The sequence below is a fragment of the Danio aesculapii genome, chromosome 24 (assembly GCF_903798145.1).
Source record: "Danio aesculapii chromosome 24, fDanAes4.1, whole genome shotgun sequence".
In the NCBI taxonomy this organism is placed as follows: Eukaryota; Metazoa; Chordata; class Actinopteri; order Cypriniformes; family Danionidae; genus Danio; species Danio aesculapii.
In genome coordinates this window covers 29,604,497-29,631,996 of record NC_079458.1, presented here as the reverse complement: position 1 = coordinate 29,631,996, position 27,500 = coordinate 29,604,497, and the positions used below count along the sequence as shown (strand labels likewise).

General features: G+C 35.6%; 1 protein-coding gene across 1 annotated transcript in view; it reads right to left on the bottom strand.

The window, feature by feature from the left end:
- Nucleotides 1–27,500, bottom strand: part of stau2 (staufen double-stranded RNA binding protein 2) — a 239,855-nt gene that overhangs the window by 146,607 nt on the left and 65,748 nt on the right. The window contains 3 exon segments of the mRNA XM_056450144.1: nt 8,708–8,815; nt 20,387–20,418; nt 20,421–20,545. Of these exon segments, the coding sequence (XP_056306119.1) occupies nt 8,708–8,815; nt 20,387–20,418; nt 20,421–20,545 (265 nt within the window).

Below are 27,500 nucleotides of genomic sequence, written 5' to 3'. Positions count from 1 at the left end.
ACACACCTTAACATAAAACAGTACATTTTTCCACAATGTTGTCTTTAGTGTGACCCTTTCAAATTTCAATAGATTGACTGGTTGCCAATAGTTTTATTCACTTATCAGTAGGACTAGACGGAGTCTGTGGACATTTTTTGCTATTTCTGCTGAGAATTTTGGTAAAAATCCGCAAACTTCTGCTGAATTATTTTGGGAGTATCATAACTTTTATATGTGAAATAAAAAATAATATCTTTTATATCTTTTAAATTTGTATTTAATGATTAAAATGCAAATCCAATTAGATCCACTTTATTTGGTAAATAAAGCAATAATATATCTACTAAAAGATAGAAAATATTACTAAACAAACTGCATTGTACATAAATCCGATGAGCATTTTCATATTAGTCAATAATATTATTGTACAATTTTAAAACTGAATAAAAATAGATTCACACACATTTACTCGAGTAAATAAACAGAATTAATCATGGGCCTATCAGCTAGAAATAAAATTATTCAGAAAGTAATCCCAACAAAATTTCTCTACATATTGATCATTACAATTGTGGTGTAAACTACTTTTAGAACGATAACAATGAACGACTATATTTTAACTAAGATTAACAAAGACTGTAATGTACTTTTCATTATTTGTTCATGTTAATAAATATATTAACTAACATTAACTAATAGAACATTTTAAAGTGCTACTATAACAATCTATATGAAACAAATACAAATATATTTATTATGGGTTGTTTTAATAGTATGGTCCATTTTAAATGTTGACCACCTCAGTTCCCATTCATTGTTATCATTAGTGTTTCACAGAGGAAAGAAAACCAGCCGGGTTTCAAATGACATGAGGGTGAGTAAACTATGACAGAAATGTAATTTCTGGGAGAACTGTCTCTTTAAAGCTAAAGACTGTTATTGTGAATGACTGAAAGTGTGGACAAACATCATTAATCTTCATCTGCAAGCTTCTGATCCTCAACAATCTGGGCTTTCATCTGAAGGTGTCCAGGAACCCATGAACACAAGCGAGCACTGTGCATTTCCCGCACACTTGACAGAGTGGCATAACCCAATATTTACTAGGCCTTGATGTGGAATGCATTTGATCATCACACGTAGATGTTACATAAGAATTCCTCTATGCGAGCATCACTCCATAATGAAGTGCTGAAATTCGGCTACACTTCCCTCTTGGAAATACCAGCATGTCGATTTCTGTTCTCTTGCGAGGATGAGGTGTGGGGAGGAAGGAAAAGTCTGTCATTGATGGAACTCCCACATGGTCTAGTCCATGAGCTGAAAGAGGAGATTTAGCTAGGACAGAACTGAGTTTCATCAAAACTGTACTCGGTCTCTAATTACACAACTAACTCAAATCAGCTGCAAAGTTGGACAAGAAATTCCCAGAGGAGAAGAGACTAGGGTCCCAATGAGATGTGAACTTTTTAAAGATTCTCCTTGATGAGAAATTTATAGGAAACAGAAACTGAAATAACTTAAAAAGAGAATTTGAAATGCGGATCACTGCTCCTTGCGGTCCATGATGAGTCATAAAGATAATGTGATGCAACTACTGAATTTTGTCTAAAAAAAAAAAAAAAAAAAAAACACTTGCAATTACGTTAGAAATGTATTACAAGATTTATCAACAGCGAACTTACCTGAGCATAATATCTGGCAGAAACAAGGATAAGAATGGCACCTTATTAGTCATTTTTGTCCATACAATACAATACAATAGGACTCATCACAGTATGAATGATAAGTATAAATAGAACACAGTGCTTCCCACAGGTTTGAAATATATTTGCGCTAGTCCAATTAAAACACACCACCCATATCACAAAAATAGTTAACTATATGCGACAAACAATATATAATAAAAATTTTAACAATAATTTTATTTATTATACACTGTTAATCACTGTTTCTTTCCAATGGATTAAAGTAAAAAAAAAGACATCCACAATTTATCTTACTTTTATGCTATTCAGGAGCCAAGTGCACCCACTAACAGGTTAAATCTGCTTCTCTTTCTCTCAAATTACAAGCAAACTTAAATGCCAAAACATGTTAGATGTGTATATAAAATTGCCTATGTAATATATTGACATCATCAAATTGATAAAATAATCAGCAAATAAAAAATAAATGAAAGAAAAAGAAATAAAAACAGACAATTAGTGCTGGGCGGTTATCGGCGTTAACGTGCTGCATTAACGCGAGACTCTTATTAAAAAAATATTGCCGTTAATCTATTCTCAAAGTTGGGTTGGGAGCTGAGTCTTTTCTACGCAAGCTATGATGACTTTCACCTTGATAGTTTAGCGCGGATGTATACCTGACTGGTGAGCCGTCTGACAAACAAGTGCCCTTTTGAATCAAATCAGCAGGATGCCTGACTTTAGCTGCAGTTCGGCAGTTTCACTTTAACTCATGAACATTTCATTCATACGCCGTGACAAACTGGGGTATTAGGCGCAAATAAGGAGCAAGGACTGGTGAGAGTGTTATCGAAATGTAATAACTCTCGCCAAACGTAAAGAAAAAAAAAACTTCCGCATTTTGCGGTGTGTGTGTTTTGTGTGTGGTCCTTTACTGACAGCCGCCTGAATCTTGGATCTTGTCAAAAAATATGGCGAAAAGTCCTACATGACGGTAATAGTTTGATTTTAGTGTTTACTTCAGTAATGCCACTAATATCTGCATACTCCACATGTCTTAATTCCATTTCTGTTTAGTTCAGTTATGACTTTAGTAGCATTAAGGTAATCAAAAATCTCTGTTTACATGGCAGACTCTTGATCAGAGTATTGTTTTAATCATATTAAAATCGTATTAAAGTATTGTTGCCCATGTAAACATACTCAATGTTTGACACACCGTCAGGGCTCTGTGAACTTGGCATTGAGAAGCAACATTTTCTGTATGTACGTACATCAAAAGCAAGTATGAAATCGCTGTTTGGAGCTTATGTAGGCCTACAGTTCATAATTCATGTTTGACTGAATAAACAGTTAGTAAACACAAGTACATCTTATTGAACATCATTTATTTTCATCACCAATTATCATAGTAGATCAGTTTCTCAAGCAGTTTGTGATGCATTTTGGATATTTTGGAGATGAGCCCCTGGTCTAACGCGTTGCCTGGCTCGAGAAACCCGTTCTCAAAGATTTATTATTTGGGTAGCACACATATTCTGAACGCCTTTGGCAAAATTCACATGAGCCATTTTAATCTAGATTAATTTCGATATTAATCTAGATTAAAAAAAAATCATCTATGCCCACCTATACAGACAATATATCTAAAAATGGTTAAAAATTATAAGATTAACCTGTAGATTATCAGTCGTGCCCAACTGAGCCTGGTTTCTCTCAAGGTTTTTTTCTTCACTTCCGCCTTTAGTGAAGTTTTTTTTCCCTCTCCGCTGTCGCCACTAGCTTGCATGGTTCGGGATCTGTAGAGCTGCGCATCGTTGGATTTGCTCTTCAGTGTTTGGACTCTAAGTAGTGATTTTTAAACCACACTGAACTGAGCTCAACTGAACTGAACTTAAACACTACAAACTGAATTACACTGTTCCTATTTACTGTGACCTTTTATGTGAAGCTGCTTTGACACAATCTACATTGTATAAGCGCTACACAAATAAAGGTGAATTGAATTGAATTGAATTATTTAAATAAGGTAAATGCGTTGATTAACCATTACTAATGGTGTACATACATTTTGCAGCCAGTTAAGACCAGCCATTTCATTCTCTTTGAGTATATAGTTAAGTTTTTCTGAGTTGTTTAGATTTAAAAGAACAACGGACGTCCAAAAAAAGCCCTCCTCTGTGGATCTGCAGAGCATGTGACTGTCTGTGGGAGTATAGACATGTCTTACTCACACAGAACGAAACGGGTAAACGAGAGAACATTTTCCACTACTTAATCGATTGTGGATGGTTATTGGGTGGATACAAAGAATGTAAAGGATGTTAATAAAAGTTAAAAAAAAAAAAAAAAAAAGGTCACTAAATATACTTGGGTGGCCATTAATATACCTGGGCGGCCCATCCAAGTAAATCTATGTGTGGAAAGCACTGTAACAATAACTATATTTGTGTACACACCAGCAAACAATAACAGTGTGTTCATTTTCTTTTTGCATTACACGCTGTAACCAGCATATGTCCTCTGCGTGCTACAGTTCTAGCGCATTGACCAGTGTATCCAACTTGTGTAATCTAAATCAAACAGGCATTTTAGCTATCACAGTCCTACTATGCCCACCAGGCAATGATCACGTTTTTAATATATTTTGTAGATTCTAAAAGCTAATAGATTTTGTGCCTGCTCTGTAATGTACCATAATTATAGTTACTTGCACTAGATTCTTTCTTCTTCTGATTACTTGGTCTGGTAATACTTGTACAATATTTAACTTTTGCAGATTGACCTAGATTTATGGCAATGTGAATGGTGCCTCGGTGTTGTGCGATAAGTTGTTTCCACTATAGTCATTAGCTACGTTTCCATCCACCTATTTTTATGTGCATTTTGGATATGCGCATAAAACAGATTGGTTGATGGGAACGCCAAGATGTGCATACATTTTAAAAATGTGCAAAAAACGTATGCGCATAACTGAGTAGGATAAGAAAAGATGTGCATTAACTAATGATGGAAACACTTTTACAGAACAAATTTCAGTTTGAACATAAAAAAAGTAATGTGATTTTGTTATATAAGATCATGTGATGATAAAAATGTGTGTGAATGGACAAATGTGAAGGCTGAGTACACTGTAAAAACTTCTGAAATGTTGTTTTGATCATTCTAAAACGCCAGTTTTACTGTTATTAATTACCTCCAGAATTGCCAAGAGCGTCTGTGCTCCGCGTCTGACACCTTCAAATGCTACCACACCTTCATTGCTTGTCAGCATACTATCTTCTGAGGTGCAAGTCATTTATTAAATAAAGAAAATATTCTCTCAGCTTGTCCGACCACAGCAAATTCTGCTTTTACTTTTGATATTCAGCACCAGTTAATCAGAAAGTGATTATTTTGTTCTATTTGACTCATAAGATGGAAACGCTGGTTTATTCGCATATCTTTTATGCGATATTCCAGTTATGCGCATAAGTTTAATAAGCACCTTTAGATGGAAACATAGCTATTGTCTTTAAATCTTTGAAAAAAGCTATGCCTTAACATAAAACTGCGAGTTTGTCCACAATGTTGTCTTTAGCTTAAATCGTGTGACCCATTTATATTTCAATGGATTCTTAATGGTTGCCAATAGATTTATTTGCTAGAAAAAAAGTCTAAAAAGTGACCCCAACAAAATTTCTCTACATATGTATCATTATAATTGTGGTGTGAACTACTTTTGCATACTTAAAAATACGTACTTTGCAATTAAGAAAGTCCTACAGATCTGAAATGTCATGAGAATAAGCAATTGACATCAGAATTTTCTTTCTTTTTGCCGTTATACCTATACCTTATAAGTCCTAACTTTAATAATGTTCATTCATTTTCTTTTCGGCTTTGCCCCTTTATTAATCTGGGGTCGCCACAGCGGAATGAACCGCCAAATTATCCGGCATATGTTTTATGTAGCGGATGCAACTTTAATGATGTATTAAACAAAATTGTTGCTGGTGAGAACAAGCTGAAAAAATACACCACCAACAAGTCAAAACAGGCCATGTACATCTCAAGCTGGCCTCCTGACATGGCAACTGTAAAACACTGAAGGTAAAATAGCGTCAGTTCCAGTCAGTAAATGCGTCTCATCGGGTGAACGAGGACTGTGAGGAGGTCTTGGCACCAGGGCCCGACTCCCTTCATGGCGGCAGACGAGGTTGTGTTGTCTGCAACAGATGATACGGCATCCTCAGGCAGCGATGGTGTTTCAACAAGTGTTTGATTCTTGTGTCTGATGGTGGCCAGTTCCTCCGTCTGTGCTCCAGTCTCGCATGGCTGGCAATGGAGATCAAGTTGTAGGAAGGAATCGCTGTAACATGAGGTTGATCATTCTTCATCTCCTCCATGGATGCGAGGGGAGATACGGTATTAGTGAGACCGCCGTGTCCTCAGCCTGGTGAAAAGGCTGGATACCAGGCCAGGGTGGGACAATGGCAAAGACTGATATGATGAAGAAAAGCTCTTTTGTATGGATTGTTGATGTGTATTCCCTCAGGGAAGGTACTTATGTACGCAATGGGTGGTTCTTGGCAAAGTTTTCCACTTTTGTACCTCTGTAAGGAGTCACCCATGACAGAAACTTTGATTAATGTATTTGCCCTTTGAAGTTGGCATCTGTTTGATTCAGTTTGACACCAAAAAGAAGGTTAAGGTGTGTAGATTACCTTGTAGTCCTTGACATCATAAAGGGGACAAGCAAGACACTATTCTAGTTGACCTAAAGAGACAGTTCATCCCAAAAAGGATCTTTGTTATCATTTACTCACTCGTAATCTAACCAAACAGAAAATGTAGCTATCACAGTCATACTATGGCAATGATCATGGTTTTTATATCTTTTGTAGATTCTAAAAGCTAATAGATTTTGTGCCTGCTCTGTAATGTGCCATTATTATAGTTACGTGGACTAGGTTTTCTTCTTATTATTACTTGGTATGCTAATACTTGTACAGTATTAAACTTTTGCAGACTGACCTAGATTAACAGCCATGTAAACGGTGCCTCGGTGTTGTGCAATAAGTTGTTTCCACTATAGTCATTAGCTACTTTCCATCACCATTTTGGATATGCACATTAAAAAAAATAATCAGGTTATGGGAACGCCATAACGCACATAAATTTAAAAAATGCGCACAACTGAGTAGTATAAAAAAATGCACATAAACTATGATGGAAACACTTTTACAGAACAAATTTCAGTATGAACATAAAAAAAAAGTTATGTGATTTTGTTATAAGAGATCATGTGATGATAAAAATGTGTGTGAATGGACAAATGAGGAGGCTGAGCACACTGTAAAACATGTGAAATGTTGTTTTGATCATTTTAAAATGCCAGTATTACTGTTATTAAATAATGAATTACCTCCAGGATTGCCAAGAGCGTCTGTGCTCCGCATTTGACACCTTCAAACGCTACCGCATGTTCATTGTGTGTCGGCATACTGTCTTCTGAGGCGCAATACATTTATTAAATGAAGAAAATGAAGACGCTTCTACACATTGGCAGCTCATGATCGGGTGTTTTCACTGTCTCAGAGTGGCTCCACATAAACTCAATCATACTTTGGGTTGAGTTACATATAATGCACAAACAATAAGACATTTTAGAATATATCTTAAGCTGTGTGTTACAGCAAGAGAGTCATACAGGTCTAGAATATCATAGAGATGACAGAAGTGATTTTTTATTCTTTAAAACTGTGAACAAGAAATCATTTTCTTCCATTCTCGTACATATAGTAACACTTTAATATTCCATGCGTGTATACTAGTTGAATCAGGAACAAAAACGTTTCCATTCCTACAAATAGCTGAGGAGAAAATTCCTGAAAAGATGTAACATGAAACTGGCCCAGGCTCTCACAGATGACTTGCAGTCAAAACTTTGAAGAAAGAAGAGCAACAGTGTGTCCAACAGCAGTTCGATTGGGTTCCCCAGACAGAACAGATTGCATGCAAGTACACCGGATTCTTGAAGAATGTACATCAGCCAAAAGCCAAGCTAATGATTGCAGATTGTGAAGCTGGAGACAGCCATGGAAAATCATTTAAGATAAACATGGATGCAGTTGTAGTGAGGCTATAGAGACCTTAGACTGTGGTGGTTATGGAGAAAGTAGAGGTTTGTGTTAATCTGAGGTGTCACTGACAGTTATTTAATGAAGTGCTGATTTTGAAACGCGTCCAAATCACCTTCCTTTAGACAATAAACACTTTTATGCAATAACAATTATGGGATTTAACTGATGCTGACAGCTTGACCAAGAACCGGCATTTAATATAATGACTTTCCCACTTGATCCTCTTTATTTGAAGCTAACAATTTTCAATTTACCAAATGAATGGATATCTAAGCATATTCAGCTGAATGAAGTTGATTAAATTGGAACAACTTGATGGGCAGGGGAAAAAAACATTCCAGTTGAAAAAGAAAATTAAAAATACAACAGAAACCCGCTCCAAAATTTCATGATACCTTCTTTTTGAAGTCTAAAGCCTTATTCAGAAAGTTATTGTTTCTCAAGGAGACATAAGGGATTTTATTTATTTACAGGAGGTAGTCTGAATTCCAGAATTTTGGTGTTTTCCTCTCATGACCCAGTGTGAAAATCCCCAGTCAAAACCTACTGTTTTTTGACAACCATAGAGGTTGTGTGGTGATTTAATTGCCAAATGAAATACAAACATCTGAGTTTCTAATGAAGTTCAATATAAAAACCTGTTTTGTAAAGCCTTTTGGCCACTGTAATACACCGTACTGTTGTACTTTGCACCATCACACATTGCTAGAGGTTTTCTGTCAGTACTTTGTTAATCAATGACTAGCTGTAAAGCCACCATTCTGTGTTGTCTATCTCTCTCTTTAGAGACTGGAGTAGAATTATTCTTTCTAGTGCTCAAGTGTCACATTTATATCAATGAAAAATATTGATTAAATTTACTGATTGCGGTTGCATTTCTTTACATTTTCAATAAAAAATTGCTTAGCTTACCTCAAAGTTAACAGGCAGGTTCCTCTTAAGGGCAATCTCATAGACCAGGCTGATCTCGGATTTGCTGGCATCGCTGTTCTCCTCAGTTTCTTTCTTCTCTTCTGAACACTGAAAAGGTTAAACACAAAACAGTAAAGCTATTACATTTTATCCAGAAACAGGTAACCATTAGAAACTTAAATGTGCTCAATATTACAATACAGTTTTAGTTTATCACATAATTTTTTTCCAATTTATTTTTTATTTTACAGCATTAATAAATTTAACTTGTTTCTTTCCCACTTTGTTCCCATTAAAATGACCAGCTTACAAAAAAAGCACAGTAGTGTGAAAAACTCAATTTGTTCCATATTTTAGGGTTATAGACAATTAAGGTTTTACAACTTTATTAATACAGGCAGAGGCAATTGACCCTTCGCTAAGCCCCGCCCTCCTTAGTTACTGTTGCTACGCCTGTCAAGCTTTCGTGCCTGGCACTGCTTTTACAATGTGTTTGCGCCAGTATCATACATTGCCAGGGATATAATGTCATTTTTGGCGACCAGGTGAGATATCCGAGAAAGCCAGACAAAAAAGGAGTGCAGTGTGCATTACAGGGGTATATTCACAACATAATAGGCAACCGATTAGAGAATAATTCAATCAAAATTGAAGCTAGCTTAGCCTAGCCGCCTCATACGCTAACCATTCAACAGCTTAGTTTATGCTCAGCAGAAGAGGTGAAATTTAAAAATAATCTAATAATAACAAATTAAACCGTAATGTCTCTATTTTTAGCCTAAAAGCCTGATAGATTAATTGTTGTGCAATGAAATATAGCATTACTAACCGACGAGGAAACACGCATGGTCAGTGCTTTTACGTAGTTCATTCATAGAAAGAACAGCCAGAAAGGGGAAATGGATGGATTTGTGCCAAATATTAGCATCACTGACCCATAACAATGTACAGTAAGTTACCTATTACTGTCAGTATGTTTGTGTGCTCTTTATAAATTAATGAAAAACAACTGATGGTAAAGTATAATGATCACAAGTGCTCAGTTTGTAATCATATCTCCGTTTTGTTCTATTGATTTCAAATATTTGTAGCTTGAAATAGATGGAAATTTGAAGTTCAGTAAAGTTAGTAACAGATTCGCAGATTATTATTTTCCGGATCAATAACTTATTATGACCTATTCGCTATTAGTATGACTAAGTTACTATAGCGAAGGCTTAAACGGAGCATTACTCATAATATAGAGTAAAGAAAAGAAAAAGACAGCTGTGAAACATAACCTGCTTTGTATTTTTGTAGGAAACACAGTTTAGATCTGTTTAGGGTAAGAGGTGTGTGAGTTATTGCCGTCTATCACTGAATGTGTCAGGAATATCAAAAACCAAATTAACTCCGCTCCTTTAGCGCCCCTCACACAGCTTAATCCACGCTGGCATCTCACCTCCTGGGTTATTGGTTTTGAAAAGGGAAAAAATTCCACCATCCCATCCAAACTTTAAGGATACCGGGTATCAGATTTGTACAATCCATATACAACGCTTTGGTCTGTTTCCCTCACTCGAAAGCTTGACAGAGCCCCTGCGTGTAGCTGTGGTAGCTAAGCCACGATTGGTGGATTGCGTTTTTTTGGTGTGGCTTATTTAAGGGTCAATTATATTGGTGCAGTAGCATCATGACAAACACGTACAAACAAAAAGCACTCAAAAACAATATTAAAAAAACATCACAGCATGCTTCATAGTAATTAATTTTAAAATATAATAATACTACTAAAAAAAAATGCTAATTATTTTTTTTTAAAATTGGAGTGCACGTTGAGACAAATGAAGCGTGCAATCAATCAGTTTCAAAAAGAAACAAAATCTGTCCTAACTAAAAGAAAACAAGTAGACAAAAAGATTGAATTTGTAATTGGTAATTTCAAGGCACCACTTAATGAAAAAAAAAAAAGAAAAGAAAGACACAACTTGACAAAAAGTACTTAGCATATTTCTTACATTCTGCTTTTATTATGAATGTTAATACATATATTGAGGTCAATACATTGAGGTCAAATCACAACTGTTCCATTTGACCACCAACAAGTAAAAAATGTACAGTTTATTAGGTACACCTGTCCAACTACTTAGTAACGCACATTTCAAATCAGCCAATCACATGACAGCAACTTGATGCATTTAGGCAAGTAGACATGAACAAGGCGATCTGCTGCAGTTCAAACTGAGCATCAGGATGAGGAAGAAAGGTGATTTAAGTAACTTTGAATGTGAAATGGTTGATGGTGCCAGATGGGCTGCTCTGAGTATTTCAGAAACTGCTTATCTACTACCATCTCTAGGGTTTACAGAGAATGGTCAGAAAAATAGAAAATATCCAGTGAGCGGCAGTTCTGTGGGCTCAAATGCCTTGTTAATGTCAGTGGAGAATGGCCAGACTGGTTCGAGCTGATAGAAAGGCAACAGTAACTCAAATAACCACTTGTTACAACCAAGGTGTCCAGAAGAGCATCTCTGAACGCACAACACACCCAACCTTGAGGGAGATGGGCTACAGCAGAAGAAGACCACACCGGGTGCCACTCCTGTCAGCTAATAACAGAAAACTGAGGCTACAATTCGCACAGGCTCAGCAAAATTGAACAATACAGAATTGGAAAAATGTTGCCTGGTGCGTCTCAATTCCTGCTGCAACATTTGGATAGTAGGGTCAGAATTTGGCATCAACAACATGAAAAGCATGGATCCATACTGCCTTGTGTCAATGGTTCAGGCTGGTGTTGGTGGCGTAATGGTGTGGGGGATATTTTCTTGCCACACTTTGGGCCCATTAGTACCAATTGAGCATCGTGTCAACGCCACAGCCAACCTGATTATTGTTGCTGACCATGTTCATCCCTTTATGACCACAGTGTACCCATCTTCTGATGGCTACTTCCAGCAGGATAACGCACCATGTCATAAAGTGTGAATAATCTTAGACTGCGTTCTTGAACATGACACGGAGTTCACTGTACTCAAATAGCTTCCACAAGCACCAGATCTCAATCCAATAGAGCACTTTTGGGATGTGTTTGAACGGGAGATTCGCATGATGGATGTACAGCCGACAAATCAGCAGCAACTGTGTGATGCTATTATATCAATATGGACTATATCAACATGCTATTATATCAATATATCAAATCTCTGAGAAATTTCTCCAGTATCTTGCTGAATCTATGCCATGAAGGATTAAGGCAGATCTGAAGGAAAAAAGGGGTCCAACCTGGTACTGGTAAGGTGTACCTAATAAAGTGGCCAGTGACTAACAATTATTTTTAGATTTCAGAGAATTCAGAAATTTCCGTGTATACCATCACCAATGATTGATTACATTCTCTACACTATCGTCAATCCCACACACAGAAGACCAGCCAGGAAGATCTTAAAAACAGACAGTATGATCTTAAACCTGATGGTGAGTCGCTTGAACTTGATGGTGAACGCTTGACTGCAGTTTCACGAGTAACTCTTGTCTAAAAGAGAAACTTCTGGTTTTGATAAACCACTGAGATTCTACAGAAAGTGGTTTGGTTGTGTGAGTAGGAAAAGCTTTCAAACTGATCCAAAAAAAGTAGCTCTGATTTAAATCTTATCAACTATAAAAGGAGCTGCAATAGTACTCGCAACACAAGTTCCAAAGGGTGACTTTTAATATGATCCCCTCAGTATATTATCTTGGTCACCTCCATTACACTACTGGCATTTCTTTTGAGAACGAAGAGTGTGTTCTCATGCAATAAATGAACAGGAGTGTGCGATCTAAGAGTGCTCGAGCAAGTAGTGCTTTTTATTCTAGACATTCAATACTGCGTTTTCGGTATCGTCTTTATAGCGATCACACAGCATGATGTCATTGTGTGTTTCATTCAAATGTCTGTTAAGGATGTCTGGGTTGGAGAGCCGTCAGGTGGTCTTGAGGGTGTGAGACTTTGTGTGACAGACTGTGAGGGTTTGTTTGTGTGCCCTTCTTGAATTGATCTGACAGGACACAAGCTAAAGTTGGGGATTTTTTCATCCATTGTGGGGTAGGGCTGGACAATTTGGTCTAAAATCAAAATCCCGATTCATGAACATTTTAACTCGGTTACAATTAATGAACTATTATTTTATTTACAAAAGAAAAACTGCCCTCATAGTTCACTGACAGGTTTTGTACAATAAATATGCTCACATATTACAGGTGAGAGATTTTTGAATGAAGGGTGCATTACTTGATTTTTAAATAATTGAAGGAAACACATACTATCTACTCTTTATGATTGTTTATTGAACATAACCTTCGAACAACTGAAATTAAAACACACATTGCCTGAAACCAACAGTCACTTTTTTTTCTTATAAAAGTGATAAAAAATGTGTTTTTCATATTTAAAATAGAAAATTCGAAGTATCTCTTTTAAAAGAAAAATAGCTCTTGTATATCCTATAAATGATATTTTAAACAGTGCATTTCTTGCACCTTCTGTAAACAAATATTTAAATTTAAATAATCATTTTAATGTAATAGAAAATATGCTGTCTCAAGGCATCTCTCACTCAGCTTTTAATCATCATCAATGTAGTGCAAAGTAAGCCTCAAGAATAGGTACATCGTGCTACTTGACCAGACATCAGATGTGGCTGCAGAAGTATAAATCAGCCTTCTGGAAAAAAATTAATTGACCTGGAACAATTTGATCAATTATAGGTTCTGAATGTCCATTTAGATTACTTTTCGATTAATCAGCAGGTCGTAGTCTGGGGTGATTTTGAATCTATATTTGGCCACAACTTTCTCTGATGATTTTGAGTGGCAAATATTATTTTGAGGCATATTTTGGGAAAATGCTTTGAAATTTTTCAAAGACTCAAACATACACTTTGGGCAAATTTACTACCACTTCATTATGTTGGTGGCTGTTTTTGCCCCATTGACTTGCATTATAATGAACTTTTTTTATTGCAAAGCCATGACACCACATAATTATGTATATTCTATGTACATTGAAAGAGAGAGAGAGAAAGAGAGAGACTGGGAGAGAGAGAGAGAGAGAGAGAGAGAGAGAGAGAGAGAGAGAGAGAGAGAGAGAGAGAGAGAGAAAGAGAGAGAGAGAGAGAGAGCTTTGTGCACTTACCTTGACATATCTGAGAAAATCAAAATAAGCTGCGCAGCTCTCAGAAGAAACTAAACATAGTAAGTGCATTTATGCACACACACTATAATTTCCTGTTTAACTTCACAGAAATTCATATAAAGCAAGAAACTCTTTTGCACAGGTCTATCTAAAGGGCAAATGCTGCCAATTGATGATCAACAGTAAAAACTACACATTTTACCTCTTCCTAAAAGGGAAAACCACAAACAATCGAGAATGCAGAATTATTTGTGGTCAAGGCATTGCAATTAAAAAAATATGGTCATAATAAAAAAGCGATGGGGTAAAAAACAGCCATAAACATAACGAAAGGGTAGTCAATTTGAACAATACACAAGAGTGAAGTAATTTTCGTAGGGGTTTTCTGAGGGACCTTATTTTCGTTACACAGAAGTTGGGGAAAAATATACAAAACATACTTCAACTGTATGTTTTCTAAGATCTGGCAACCGGAGTGCATCATCTAAATTTTTTTTAATCAGAGCATTAAAAAAAAAAAAAAGAAAAAAAACAGCATCCCTCACTCACTCATTTTCATTCACTCATTCATTCATTTTCTTTTCGGCTTAGTTCCTTTATTAATCAGGAGTTGCCACAGCAGAATGAACTGCCACTTATAAAGCATATGTTTTACGCAGTGGATGCCCTTCCAGCTGCAACCCATCACTGGGAAACACCCATACAACCTCATTCACACTCATACACTATGGACAATTTAGCCAATTCAAATTCACCTATAGCGCATGTCTTTGGACTTGTGGGGAAAACCGGGGAAACTGGAGCACCCTGAGGAAACCCATGCCAACACGGGAAGAACATGCAAACTCCACACAGGCCAACTCACCCAGGCGAGGCTTGAACCCGTGACCTTCTTGCTGTTAGGTGACAGCGCTACCCCTTTCACTCTTTCAAGTGGACTATATTAGTTGATTAACATAGGGAATAGTAAATGTGAAAAAATAGTGAATTGCTCAAAGGCTCTGGCCAAACTGTAACAAGAAATCCAAATTTTATTGTCTATATTTTTAAAAAGGGGAGGGGTTACACAATATGGGCTACACAGCATTTACGTTTTGTTATGTTGAAATTACACCAACACACAATACAAAGCACTTCAGTATACCTTTAAAATTTAGTAGTTAAAAAGCACCTCAGCCATGTGTATATTAATAAAAAAATAGGCTGCTTTGCTAAAAAAAAGAAAAACTATTTCCAAAAACAAACTCGTTTGGCACTAAATTGTATCAGACTCTAAATTTAACAAACAGATTAGTCTGGTTTGCAGGCAAATGTGTCATATGCATCAAAAACATCTGAATCAATAAAGCAAACCCTTAGGTTTCTTTTATTCTAAAATAACAAATCATTAGCGTCTGATACTGAACAAACATCGTACAAACATCATTTAGTCTGATCCATTAAATGGGGCAAATTAAAAAGCAACAATTCTGAAGGATTAATCATCTGCTTCTCTTTGAAAACCCCTCAAAATCCGCCTTTCTGTCAGCACATCTTCATCTTGGAGATATCCTGCTTACAGTGTGCGGTCACTGAGCACACTGCCCCATGACAGTTAGTGGACGGTACCATTACTCTTTAAAAAGGTACAGAGGAGCGTCGCGAGGTCTGTTTACCAATTATTTAGAGCTCTGCTTACTGTAAGTACCGCGGCATGCTTTATTCCCTCGACAACTCTGGCACACGCTCGTTTGCCTGTTAGCACATGGTAAACAATTGGCTTTGTGAGTTTATGAGCGTGTTGAGAGGAAGGAAAACATGGTGTGCTTGACAATAAAAGTCAGCTGGGCCACAAACACTGGCTCTTGTTCTTTAATAATTAAAGTAAAAGTGTCCTTATTTCAATTCTCGGGAGGTGCACAGGTAGTATTTAAAAAATTGAGATGACGCATTCTAGTTGCCAGATCGTAGAAGGCATATAGTTGAAGTTATAATTTTTAGTCCTCCTGAATTATTATCTTTTTTACCTGAATAATTATATTTTTTTCTCCGATTTATGTGTAACACAAAGAATTTTTTAAGTGCATTTCTAAAAATAATACTTTTAAACTCATTTCTAACAACTGATATTTTTTTTTCTTTGCCATGATGACAGTATATAATATTATACTAGACATTTTTTACAATACTAGTATTCAGCTTAGAATGCAATTGAAAGGCTTAACTAATTAGGTTAACTATGAAGTTAGGGTAGTTAGGCAAGTGATTGCATAACTGTGTCCACACTGAAGGTGGCGAGAGCGTCAAAGTAGCCGGAAGTCATTCATTTTCATAGAGTAGACTTGAAATCAAGTCAACTTTATGGTAATGAGCTATGACGCAGTACGGTGGCAAACAATCGGAATGTAGACGTTCACTGCTTGAGAGGATTCCAGAGAACACAGTCCTGCGCACTTTGTTTCCGACCACAGTTGTTCCCAAGGGTTTGATTATTGCAGTTGCCTGATTTCCAATTATTTACAATGTTTTCTTACAGGCACATACATCATTGTTTTTTTTTAAGTTACTGGCGAGTTGATGTGCATTAATGTTTATTAAAAAAGAGGGAATCTCATGCTAAATATAACAACAATACAAAACAATATTGCTGCTTCAGAATATTTTAGACATATGGATACATATTCGATGAGTGGAGGAAAGCCACACCATACGCAACAACTTGATCTTCCATGGTTAAATGAATTTGATAAAAAGCGTGCAACATTTTCACACTACAAAGCATGTTGTTATGAATGAATGTAACTGATTTGCTGATGTGCTGCAACGGCCCCTTTAAATACAAGAACAATGTAGCAAATTTTTCTGTAAAGGCAGAAAGCATTGCAGTCTAGGTGGCCAGAGCAAACTTTGACACTCACTGCATTTGACGCACAGTTGTTTGTTTTGTAGACGATTGAAAAAAAAATAAAAAAAAATCACTAAAGGGGGCTAAAGATATTGACCTTAAACAGTTTTACAGCTGAAATAAAACAAATAAGACTTTCTCCTGTAGAAAGAGTATTATAGGAAATACTTTGAACAATTCCTTGCTCTGCTAAACTTCATTTGGGAAATATTTTTAAAAAGCAGTAAAAAATATTAGGACAACAAACTAAAATTAAGAAATAACCACAACATTTTGTTCTTTCTCTTTTTCTATTGTTAGTGGATTACTCTAAATTAGGGAGCATGCTTCTGTAAAAGTTTGGTGGTAAAGCTATATTACTGCAATAGGTTCTAATTTGTCAAGCTACAGTAAGTACATTTAAATTGAGATTGTAAAGATATACTCAAGTATACAAATCACAATGCTAAATACAACACTAATGCAATAATTTTAGCCAAAATTAAGGTGTTCACTAATTCAAATTTTAAAATCAATTTAAAATTATGTCTTCATTTAAATCATTCTAAAATTGTTCTTGCACATTGCATGTGTGATGTAAATCTGTCTTTATATCAAGCTGATGTGTCTCTTCAGAATTTTTGGATTAGACCTAAACTACAAGTGTTTTTCTTACTTCTAGTGTCTAAGGCTAAATAATAATATGGGATAAGTAAAATAAACATACCTCAAACTATATACAAAATTATTTTATGTCTCCCATTTTTAGATAATTTAGCTTTTAAGAAAACTCTACTTTAACTGTAATATTTCTGAAAGCAAAACAATGCACTGCATAAAATGCTTTCGTACTAAGGGCTTTTGTCTTTTTTCTAGTTCAGATATCTAAAAATTCTCAAATCAAGATACAATTTCATGACAAGCGAAAAATTGTCTTGAGTTTAGAAACAACATGACAAAATTTTTGACAACGAGATAAGCAAAATATTCTTATTCCAAAGCAAAAACAATATTATTTTGCTTGTTTTATAGTAAAAAATAATAAAAATATGTTAATTTAAACATTTCTGAAAACAATTTTTTTTTTGTAAGAAAATCATTTTGAAGTGTTTTTTCACTTGTTTAAATGATGCTAGATGATTTTTTATTTGATATTTGGCCTAGAAACAAGTATGAAAAAAGTGTGCCTACTGCAGCAATGGTATGGCAGCAATGTTCCTTGATTATTATGCCAGAATGAGTGTGGCTCCTTTTTTAGTTCCTAGTTATATTATAGTCCCTTTTAGTATAGTTATAGTATAATTCCTTTTATTAAGTATAGTCCTTTTTAGTATTTTAGCTTAGTATAGTCACTTTTTAGTTTGTTTAAAACTTTAGTTTTTGTAGTTCTTTTATAGTTTCTTGACATATTGACCTAGAAAATAGCAGCTTTCCAAGTTGGTCTTAGTAAACAATGTAAATACAGAGGTGTCAAGTTTTTAAAGGAATATTATCGAAACTCTTTTTTTTTTTATTTGAGCAGGATGCTAATGGTCTACTCTGATTCAATTATTTATGCTAAGCTAAGCTAAAAGTGCTCCCGCCAGACCCAAGGACCAGATGAATGGATTAAAAAAATGCTAAAACTCAACTGTTTAACTCTACGAGCATTGTAAAATGTTTCCAATAGAATGTAGTGTTCCTTTAACTCTTTCTGCTTTTGATTGTAAAGTAATGACATGTATTTAATTGAACTATATAATTAGATCCACCAATAGATACAATTGATTATAATCAACAAAATTTGAAGTAGATCAAAACCTTTTTTCAAAGTTGTCCTAAAACTATTAAACAACTTGTCTTAATATTGAAATGTTCAAAATTTTCAAATGTTGATTACTGCATACTAAACTCTCGTTCACAAAAATGTTGATTAATTTGAAGTATTCTAAACGAGTTAGCATGCACTATCTATGCATTACTGTTTGAATAGTCAAGTCTAAAATGCATGTTTAAGAGCCCTATTGTGTACGTGTACGTGTATGTGTGTGTGTGTGTGTGTGTGTGTGTGTGTGTGTGTGTGTGTGTGTGTGTGTGAGTGTGTGTGTGTGTGTGCGTGTGTTTGTTTGTGGGTGCCTGATCCTCGTGCTGGAGCGTTCAGATCTGATACATGAGCAAGGAGACATGCAGACGAACACAGTTTGCCCTGAGGTGTGCACAACTATAGTGTGTATCAATTTGTAAAGCAATACACGGAAGAGGCGTCTGACAAAGCCCTCATTATGGAGACAGAAAGGGGACAAGACCAAACAACAGAGGCGCCACTGCGGTTTAAATAACCTTGCTGGATGCCAGGCATTTGGGGCACGATGTAATATGATTTCCGGTGGGAGAAATTAGTATTTTGAAGAATGGCCTGAAGCTACATGCAAACACAGGCTAAAGTTCAGAGGAGATGTTGTGAACGTTGACAGATGATGAGGAAACGGGACAGTCATGTCTTAAATATCGGGACTTGGATCATCGGGCTGAATATCACTTTTGCTTCAGAACAGGTTATGAATATGAAGAGCATGATGGGTTTTCAAGTGCGCAAAAACTGAACAACAAGAAACTTGATAAGCGGTGCTAAATGTGTGAGGCCGTTTACGAAAAGGATTCGAATGTTTTCAAAGAAAGGAAAGGTGGCAAATGAAAAAAAAATCATGACAAACAGCAGAAATACTTTATCACAAACTACAACTAAATGTTTGGTGCATTAAAGGTGCATTATGTTTGCACCTTAGGTTGAACTAGGTATTTGCAGTGGTTGAACTAGGTATTGCACACCTGGTTCAAAACACACATAATAGCAGGTTGCCAGATTGACGAAACCAACAGCAGTGTGACTGACTACAGCCTAAAGGCTGACTTACAATTTTTTCTCAGTCGCTTTGGTGCATTTTTTCCAACCCTATTTACATTTGCACAACAGTTAATGCATTTCTCAAAACAATTAGTCATTTGTGCACATCATAGTAGCAGTTTCTCATTCCTTCCAACAAATTGCAAGTGCTTTTGGACATACATCAATTGCTTTCATACAACTCTCTGCTGTCTTATAACATTATCATTTTTATTATCTTACTTATTAAAACCGTACATAAACTTCATTGCTTCGTTCAGCCAAAAATATTACACTGTGATTCTTTTCTAAATGTATTTTTTGAGAAAGAAATCACACAAATTGACACTTTTGATCAATTAAAAAACAGTTACTGAGCCTTTTATTTTAATTTCATGGGTATTTTAATAATCAGAGTTACTATTGTCTTTCTATTAATATACATTTAATTTGTTAAAATGTCAGTAATTTGATTAACATGGATAAATAATTTTAATGTTTATATTACTTTCAGTTATTTTAGTTTTGATTCAAGTTAAATGAAAATGATAACCAAACTCATTAACATTATCAGAAATAAAATAAGCTCACTTTTTTATATGCGCAATATATTTTTCACTGAACATTCATTAAAAGTAACAAAAATAATCTTAATTTTATAGTAACAATCCTGCAGGCCTCAAGCATCTGAAAAGTAGTGAACGTAAGACATAATGTGAAATCAAACGTAATCTGAGTGCATGGCTGTCTTGTTGTTGTTTTTGTGTGTTCTGTTAGCAGGCCAGTAGTGAAGGTTACCTGAGGTGGTCTCTCTGGAATGGGTTCGTTCTCAGGGCCTGGAGGGCTTTCATGGCCGCATTGTGTCGGGCAGCTTGGCGAGTTCGTCCCTCTCCGATAAACTCGTTGTTCCCCACTGTCAGCTGCACGTAAAATACCTTAGGCACTGGGTAATGGTACCTAAGTTTGGGAAACAGCCAAGACACAGAAAATGAAAGACTGAGTGAAACAGAAAAAAGTAAAAGGGGGGAAAATACCCTTTGATTTATAAGAGGATTATCTTATCGAAACTTGGCAGTTTTATTACCAAGCCAGCTCTAGAATGGAAAGGATAAACACAACTGGAAATTATCAAGAGCAGATCTGAACATGTGGCTAACTCATTTGGAGGGATAACAGGTGTAAAAGCACAATTTTTGATTAAAGGATGAAGCAATATAAAAAATAAAGTTGATTTTCCTGCCCATTTTATGATATCGAGTTAAATAAAAGGAATTTAAAATATTAGCCCTGCAAAAAACGTTTCAGTTAATATAACAACATCAACAACAACTAGTTCCTGAATATTTTAGATAATTCATATTATTTATATTAATTTCCCCCCCTTAAAATTATACTTGTATATTTTTGTTGACCTAAAATTGTCTTCACATTTAGAATATCATAATATTAATAGGTATTAATAGCTAATGTGCCTGGGCCTGGAAATTACAGTTTGTTTGGGTTAGGATGAGCTGAACTAATATGTGTAACAAACCAAAATTTGTTTTTGTTTTGTTGTTGTTTTTTCCCTTTATTAATATATTCATATGTTGGTTGAACATTTGATTTTGGTTTACTCATTAAATAATACCTTTGTCGAAACTTTATTTTTTCATTAATGAAATAATTTGAGTAATTGTTGTCGGGTTTTCCACCCCTGGAGTCCAAACCCTATTAGCCAAATACCGCTACACAGTGCAGTGCAGTATAAACACATGACATTAATTTACTTTAATTATTCATATTCATGCCTGCATTTACTAAAACCATTGCTATACATTGCTAAAATCAAATAAGTTACTTCTAACACCCCATAAAATAAGACAAACAATAATAACCAATTTTACTATTTTTTATCAAATAACGTTAAAGGCGAAAAAATTCCATACTAAACTAGATAAATAGTTTTTTTTTAAATCACTGAAAACTCGTATAGATAGATTTCTATTTTTAATCTGAATAAAATATTTGTTATTTATTATTGTGTAGTATATACAACGCTCAGCATATTTAAGTACACCCCTCACAAATCTTTTCAATTTATATTTTTAATTGGGAAGCTATACAATATTATATTTATGCATATACATTAGATTAGTCAGTACTAAAGCCAAATGTGGAGCTTATCTAACAAAATAACTTACGATAACAGTCCAAAAACTAGTACACCCAAATGTATATGTTATAGAAAAATATTAAATACAAAAAAAAAAGAAAGATTTGGTTGAATTTTTGTAGGCTGTAATTCTTTTGCAATATTTTTCTTGAAGTTATTTGTATTATCTTTCAATTTCTAAATATATTTGGTGACTAAAATATCTTTTTAATAAATTTATCTGTTTAATAAATCTGTTTTGTTTAAATGCACCACAATACATTGCCTATATTCACTGAGAAATGGATAAAATATTCATTTTCAAATGGGGTGTACTCAATTATGCTGAGCACTGTACCAACAATAATAATTAATGATGATGATGATTATTAATTTCACCAATGATAAAATTTGAAGAATATGACAAAATATACATATACTTTAATATTTGATTTACCAAAGATAATTATAAATGACATGTAAACCAGTGGACAAGAGCATTCACAATTAAAAAATACAATAATCACCTAAAACATACTCAAGAGCTTTACTCACACTACACGGCCCATCTGGATATCTATGACTGTACTGATGGTGCTTTAATGGAGTAAAGTTTACACTGCCAATTACAGCACTTAAAAATATAAAATTAAAAAAAAAAAAAACTCATGTCTAGTCGGACGACTAGTTGAGCACTGTGGCCCATTTTTGCCAAACGCAGCCATACGCTACATCATTATGTAGGCGCTTCACTCCGCTGTCACACAGTTCCAATGAAGTAAGTGTCTAAAAACACAAAGGCTGATGGGAGTGGTGTACAAAACTTTAAAACAACTCGAGAAAAGACAGATTTATTTCTGAGGCGGAACCCGAACAATATTGGTGGAGTAATAAATGGTGAAATTAAAGGGCCCTTCTTCCATGGGGTCAATGACATAACAATGAGTTGGTGAAATAATGACTCCCATTGGCTCCAAGCGAAGGAGCTCGGAACAAAAGCGGCTTCACATATATCCAGCTTTCTTTATCTTAACTTTGGCTCACCCATGCAGGGCTGTCAGGCTGCTGTTCAGTGGGCAGATTTAAGGGTCTGTTTGCACTTTAAGGCCTTTATGAGGAACGGTACCGACTGACCCAGCGCCGGGAGAACCCATTCACACTCCTCTGCGGCGTCTGGGGACCAAACTGTGCTAAAAAAGTAGCTGCTGCTTTCCAAAATCATCACGCTCTCACGCTTTTAGCTCTTATCAGCATTCTGGGAATTCAAAATACATCAACAGGCATCAGGAACAAGGTCAAAATGTGTCGGATGTTTAGAAGTAAACAGAATATTTCATTAAATTTCAGGATGCTGATATCAATAAAAATAAAAGAAAGAAAACTGAGCATTTTGAGATGCAACTAGACAGGCTTCCAGCACATATTACTCTACTTACTTTTAATGTAAAGTACCATAATTAAATATTGATTTACAAAGGTTGTGTATGTTTTTGGAAAGCATAGTACACAAGTCTTCAGTTTTTATGAAAAGAATATTAATGACATATTATTCAGCCATTACTTGATGTTAAATATATGTTATCAAGCAGACATATGACCAGGCATAATTAGTTAATAATATTTGTTTTCACATAAACATATAAAGTCATATGTCTCAAGTGAATGTAAAAGGTGGGGAGGCTGATGTAATGATCCACTGATCTTTTGATCACCGATTACCATTTTTCTATGGCCGATGTGTAGAACATACCAAACCAACCAACTGGACCGACAAGGGAACAACAGCCTGCTGAAACCAAACCGTCAGCTTTGTGTGTCCTTTAGATTATTTCTGTCTAATCGAGTACAATATACAATGAGCTTTGCTTACAGCTGAAACCAAGGAAATGCTGTTACTCGTGCAGTTCTACGATAAGGTTTATTACAGCGTAACCAAGGAAATGCTGTTACACTAGCAGTCTACGATAAATAGGGCTGCAGGATTCTGGCTAAAATGAGAACCATTATTATTATTATTATTTTGTTTTTGCTTAAAATCAAGATCACAATTTTCTCAAGATTCTGTAAATGTAAAATAAAGGTTAATATGGGTAGGCTATTGTTATTTCTCAAGCATTTGGAAAAATGGCAATAATAATATTATCTGTAGGTCTACTGTTGGTTAAAATGCTAAGTTTTGTATAGACTTGGAATGGTGGACTTGAACAGACTTTAAATTTGTCCTGATTGTTAATTCACAGTAAAGTAATGGCATCAGAACATAACTATTCATAATTGTAAAGCTGAATTGTTTAAGACATATGCTTGTTATTGTCATTGAGAACATTATTAGACCCTTTTTTTCCACTAGTAAAATTAAACATTTGTCATTATCAGATCCAACTCTTGCATTATATTTAGCATTTTATAGGCTAGAGTAGTTATACAGACAGAGTAAACATTTATTTTCATGCACAACACTTTGTGTTCAATATGACAGAAAAAAAAACATCAAATGCTTGCTGTAAACAACTTTAAAATGCGATATGATCATTTAAAAATTGTGTGTGCACTTTCGGTTTCACTTCCACTGCAGAGTGCGGCTCATGTCATGGCTGCCATCACTTTGAGAGAAAAAATAAATGAAATCATACATGCAAATCATACTTCCCGTGTGGCTCCCAAACGATCGCTCTGTGCAACAAACTGAACGTTTTTTGCAACGTTATTGCCTGTTATTCACACCCTATGCAGGTTCTGTTCACTAAAGTAGACATTGACGTGCACGCATGTGTCCTCTCAGTAATAAACAAACAGTGTGTCAGCTCACGTGTGTTAGAATAGAAATGACATTTTGGTGTGAATTATACACTATAAATACCATATGTGACTCTTTCAACAACCATTTGGTGATGTCCATGTTACTGAGCAATGTATATAAAAATGTAAAGTCTTGTGCGACCGCCTTTACACTTCTCTTCTGACCTTGAAAATATAATATGCTGAATCATAGAAAAGCTGAATTAAGATCATGTTTAGGGTCGAATCGAGATCATGATCTTTTTTCGAGTAATCTTGCAGCCCTAATGATACGGTTTGCTTACATCTGTAGCCAAGGAAATGCTGTTACTCCTGCAGTTCTATGATAAGGTTTGCTCACAGCTGTAACCAAAGAAAAGCTGTCACTCCTGCAGTTCTACAACAAGGTTTTCTTACAGCTGTAACCAAGACACGTTGGTTTTTGTCAGTGCGAGTTGTTTGACATCAGCTAGTGACGGTCAGCCATTGGGCTTCTTTGGTCTTTTGGTCAGCATCTTTCCGACTACTTGGTTTGGTGTGTTCCACACATTGCCTCTCACCAAATTAATGTCTGAACTTGTTGGTCAAATTCAGCATGTAGAATCAGCATCAATCCGCTCTGATTGGTTAGTCAGTAACAAATCAAATCAACAAAAAAACTGAAGTGACGTAGAAACTAAACAATTCAAGTCAAGGAGCACACAGAAGCTAACTGTAAGTTTACCACATTTCTCAAACATTTGCAAACGATACGGATTTCAGATTTTCAGACATATCTGCACAGGCGAACTACTCCGTGGTGACTGAAAATGGTTCTAAATGCTGTTTTGCTTACTCTTTACACATGCGCTTTGGAAGAAAACTGATTACTGCACCACCAGGTGCAGAAAGACAAATCCTCTCACGCAGACACAGAACGCATACTCTGAAATCAGTCAGCTGCCATCCATCTGTTGTGTTCAAGCGCAGCTTTTTGGTCCAGATGAGGCCAGACATGAGCCAATGCGAGGCGGCAACACAGTTTGTTTTCGTCTTCGCTAGTTTTTTGGCATTAAGACAAAAATACCATCTAAACTTTTATTATGACAGTATGTTTCACTCCTAAGTGCCTTAATAAGAGCCCATATAGTAAATATTCAGGATTTTCCTACAATATTTCACTCATCATGAACACTATGTGTGCCTGTGAGTTTTTCAAAAACCCTACTATAATTAACACACAAAATGAAATTTGATGTACAGATGACCATTACACAGTATATACAGTATAACCCCAAGTGATAGCCTAAATGAAAAACAAAAAACAAAGTGCACATGTCAGTATTCTGTCTCTTTCCTGTTTTTTTTTTTTTGTTGGTTTTCTTCAGTTGTTATTGCTCTGCGTTGTGTCTGAGTTTGTTTAAAAGTGGATCGATCATGTTTTGTTTTTACAGATATGTTATAAAATGTGTTATGAACAGTCAACTTATTAAAATGTGCAGCAAACACAATAATAATTGAACACATATATTGAAACAGTGAAACCTAGAAGGAAGATTCTGCATCACTGGCCTCTAACAGAGAACTATGTATTAAGGTTTCATGATTGTTTAAACCTGAAGAGAGAAAAAGCTTAAAACTGAAACAGACCTGTGCAGTGTACTGAATCACAACGAACTAAGGGTCATTGATCTACATACACTTCTCCATAAATGTTCTAGTTATTCTATTCGGCTAATAGAGAACTTCCAGTTCAGTGTAGGGCTTGTGATATTAGATTTGATACCAATTGAATCCATCTGGGAGATGTTGAAATCAAAGCACATGCCAAAGCCACCAGGAAAGAAGAAAAGATAGCGTTACATGACTGATAATGAAATGCAGAACTATATCCCTGCCCAATAAAACTGTATCATAACAATTCCACAATGACTGAGTAACACGCACAATCACATAAATCAAAGTGCTGTTCTCTACAATGATAAATATATCTGTGTTCAATTCTTGCAATAATAAGCTCAGCCCGAACCATGTATTTAGAATATGATAAAATTAAGGAATTGTGGAAAATCCAGCATTTTTAACAGTGGAGCAGGTTGAAAGAACTACTAATCTATTCATCCTTAAATAAGGAAAACAAACAAAAAAAAAAAGTCTTTCCACTTAACCCAAAAGATGATACTCTTTATCTTTAAGAAAAATGTTGGTAACTACACGTAACAATACATTGTAATATCCAGATTTTGCGATGTAAAATGTGACAATTAGTAACAGTTAAGACAATTTGCTGCAGTTCAAACCAAGCATCAGAATGGGGAAGAAAGGTGATTTAAGTGACTTTGAACGTGGCATGGTTGTTGTTGCCAGGTGGGCTGGTCTGAGTATTTCAGAAACTGCTGATCTATTGAGATTTTCACGCACAACTTTCTCTAGAGTTTACAGAGAATAGTCAGCAAAAAAAAAAAATATCCAGTGAGCGGCAGTTCTGTGGGCGCAAATGCCTTGTTTTGAGGTCAGAGGAGAATGGCCAGACTGGTTTGAGCTGATAGAAAGGCAACAGTAACTCAAATAACCACTCGTTACAATCGAGGTATGCAGAAGAGCATCTCTGAACGTTAAACCTTGAGGCAGATGAGTTACAGCAGCAGAGGACCACACTGCGTGCCACTCCTGTCAGCTAAGAACAGGGAACTGAGGTTACAATTGGCACAGGCTCCCCAAAATGCACAATAGAAAATTGGAAAAAAACGTTTCCTGTCTGATGAGTCTCGATTTCTGCTACGACATCGGATGGTAGGGTCAGAAATTGGCATCAACAACATGAAAGCATGGATCTGTCCTGCCTTGTATCTACGGTTCAGGCTGGTATTGGTGGCGTAATGGTGTGGGGGATATTTTCTTGGCCCAATTTGGGCCCTTTAGTGCCAATTGAGCATTGTGTCAATGCCACAGCCAACCTGAGCATTAATGCTGGCCATTTCCATTCCCTTATGACCACAGTGTACACATCTTCTGATGACT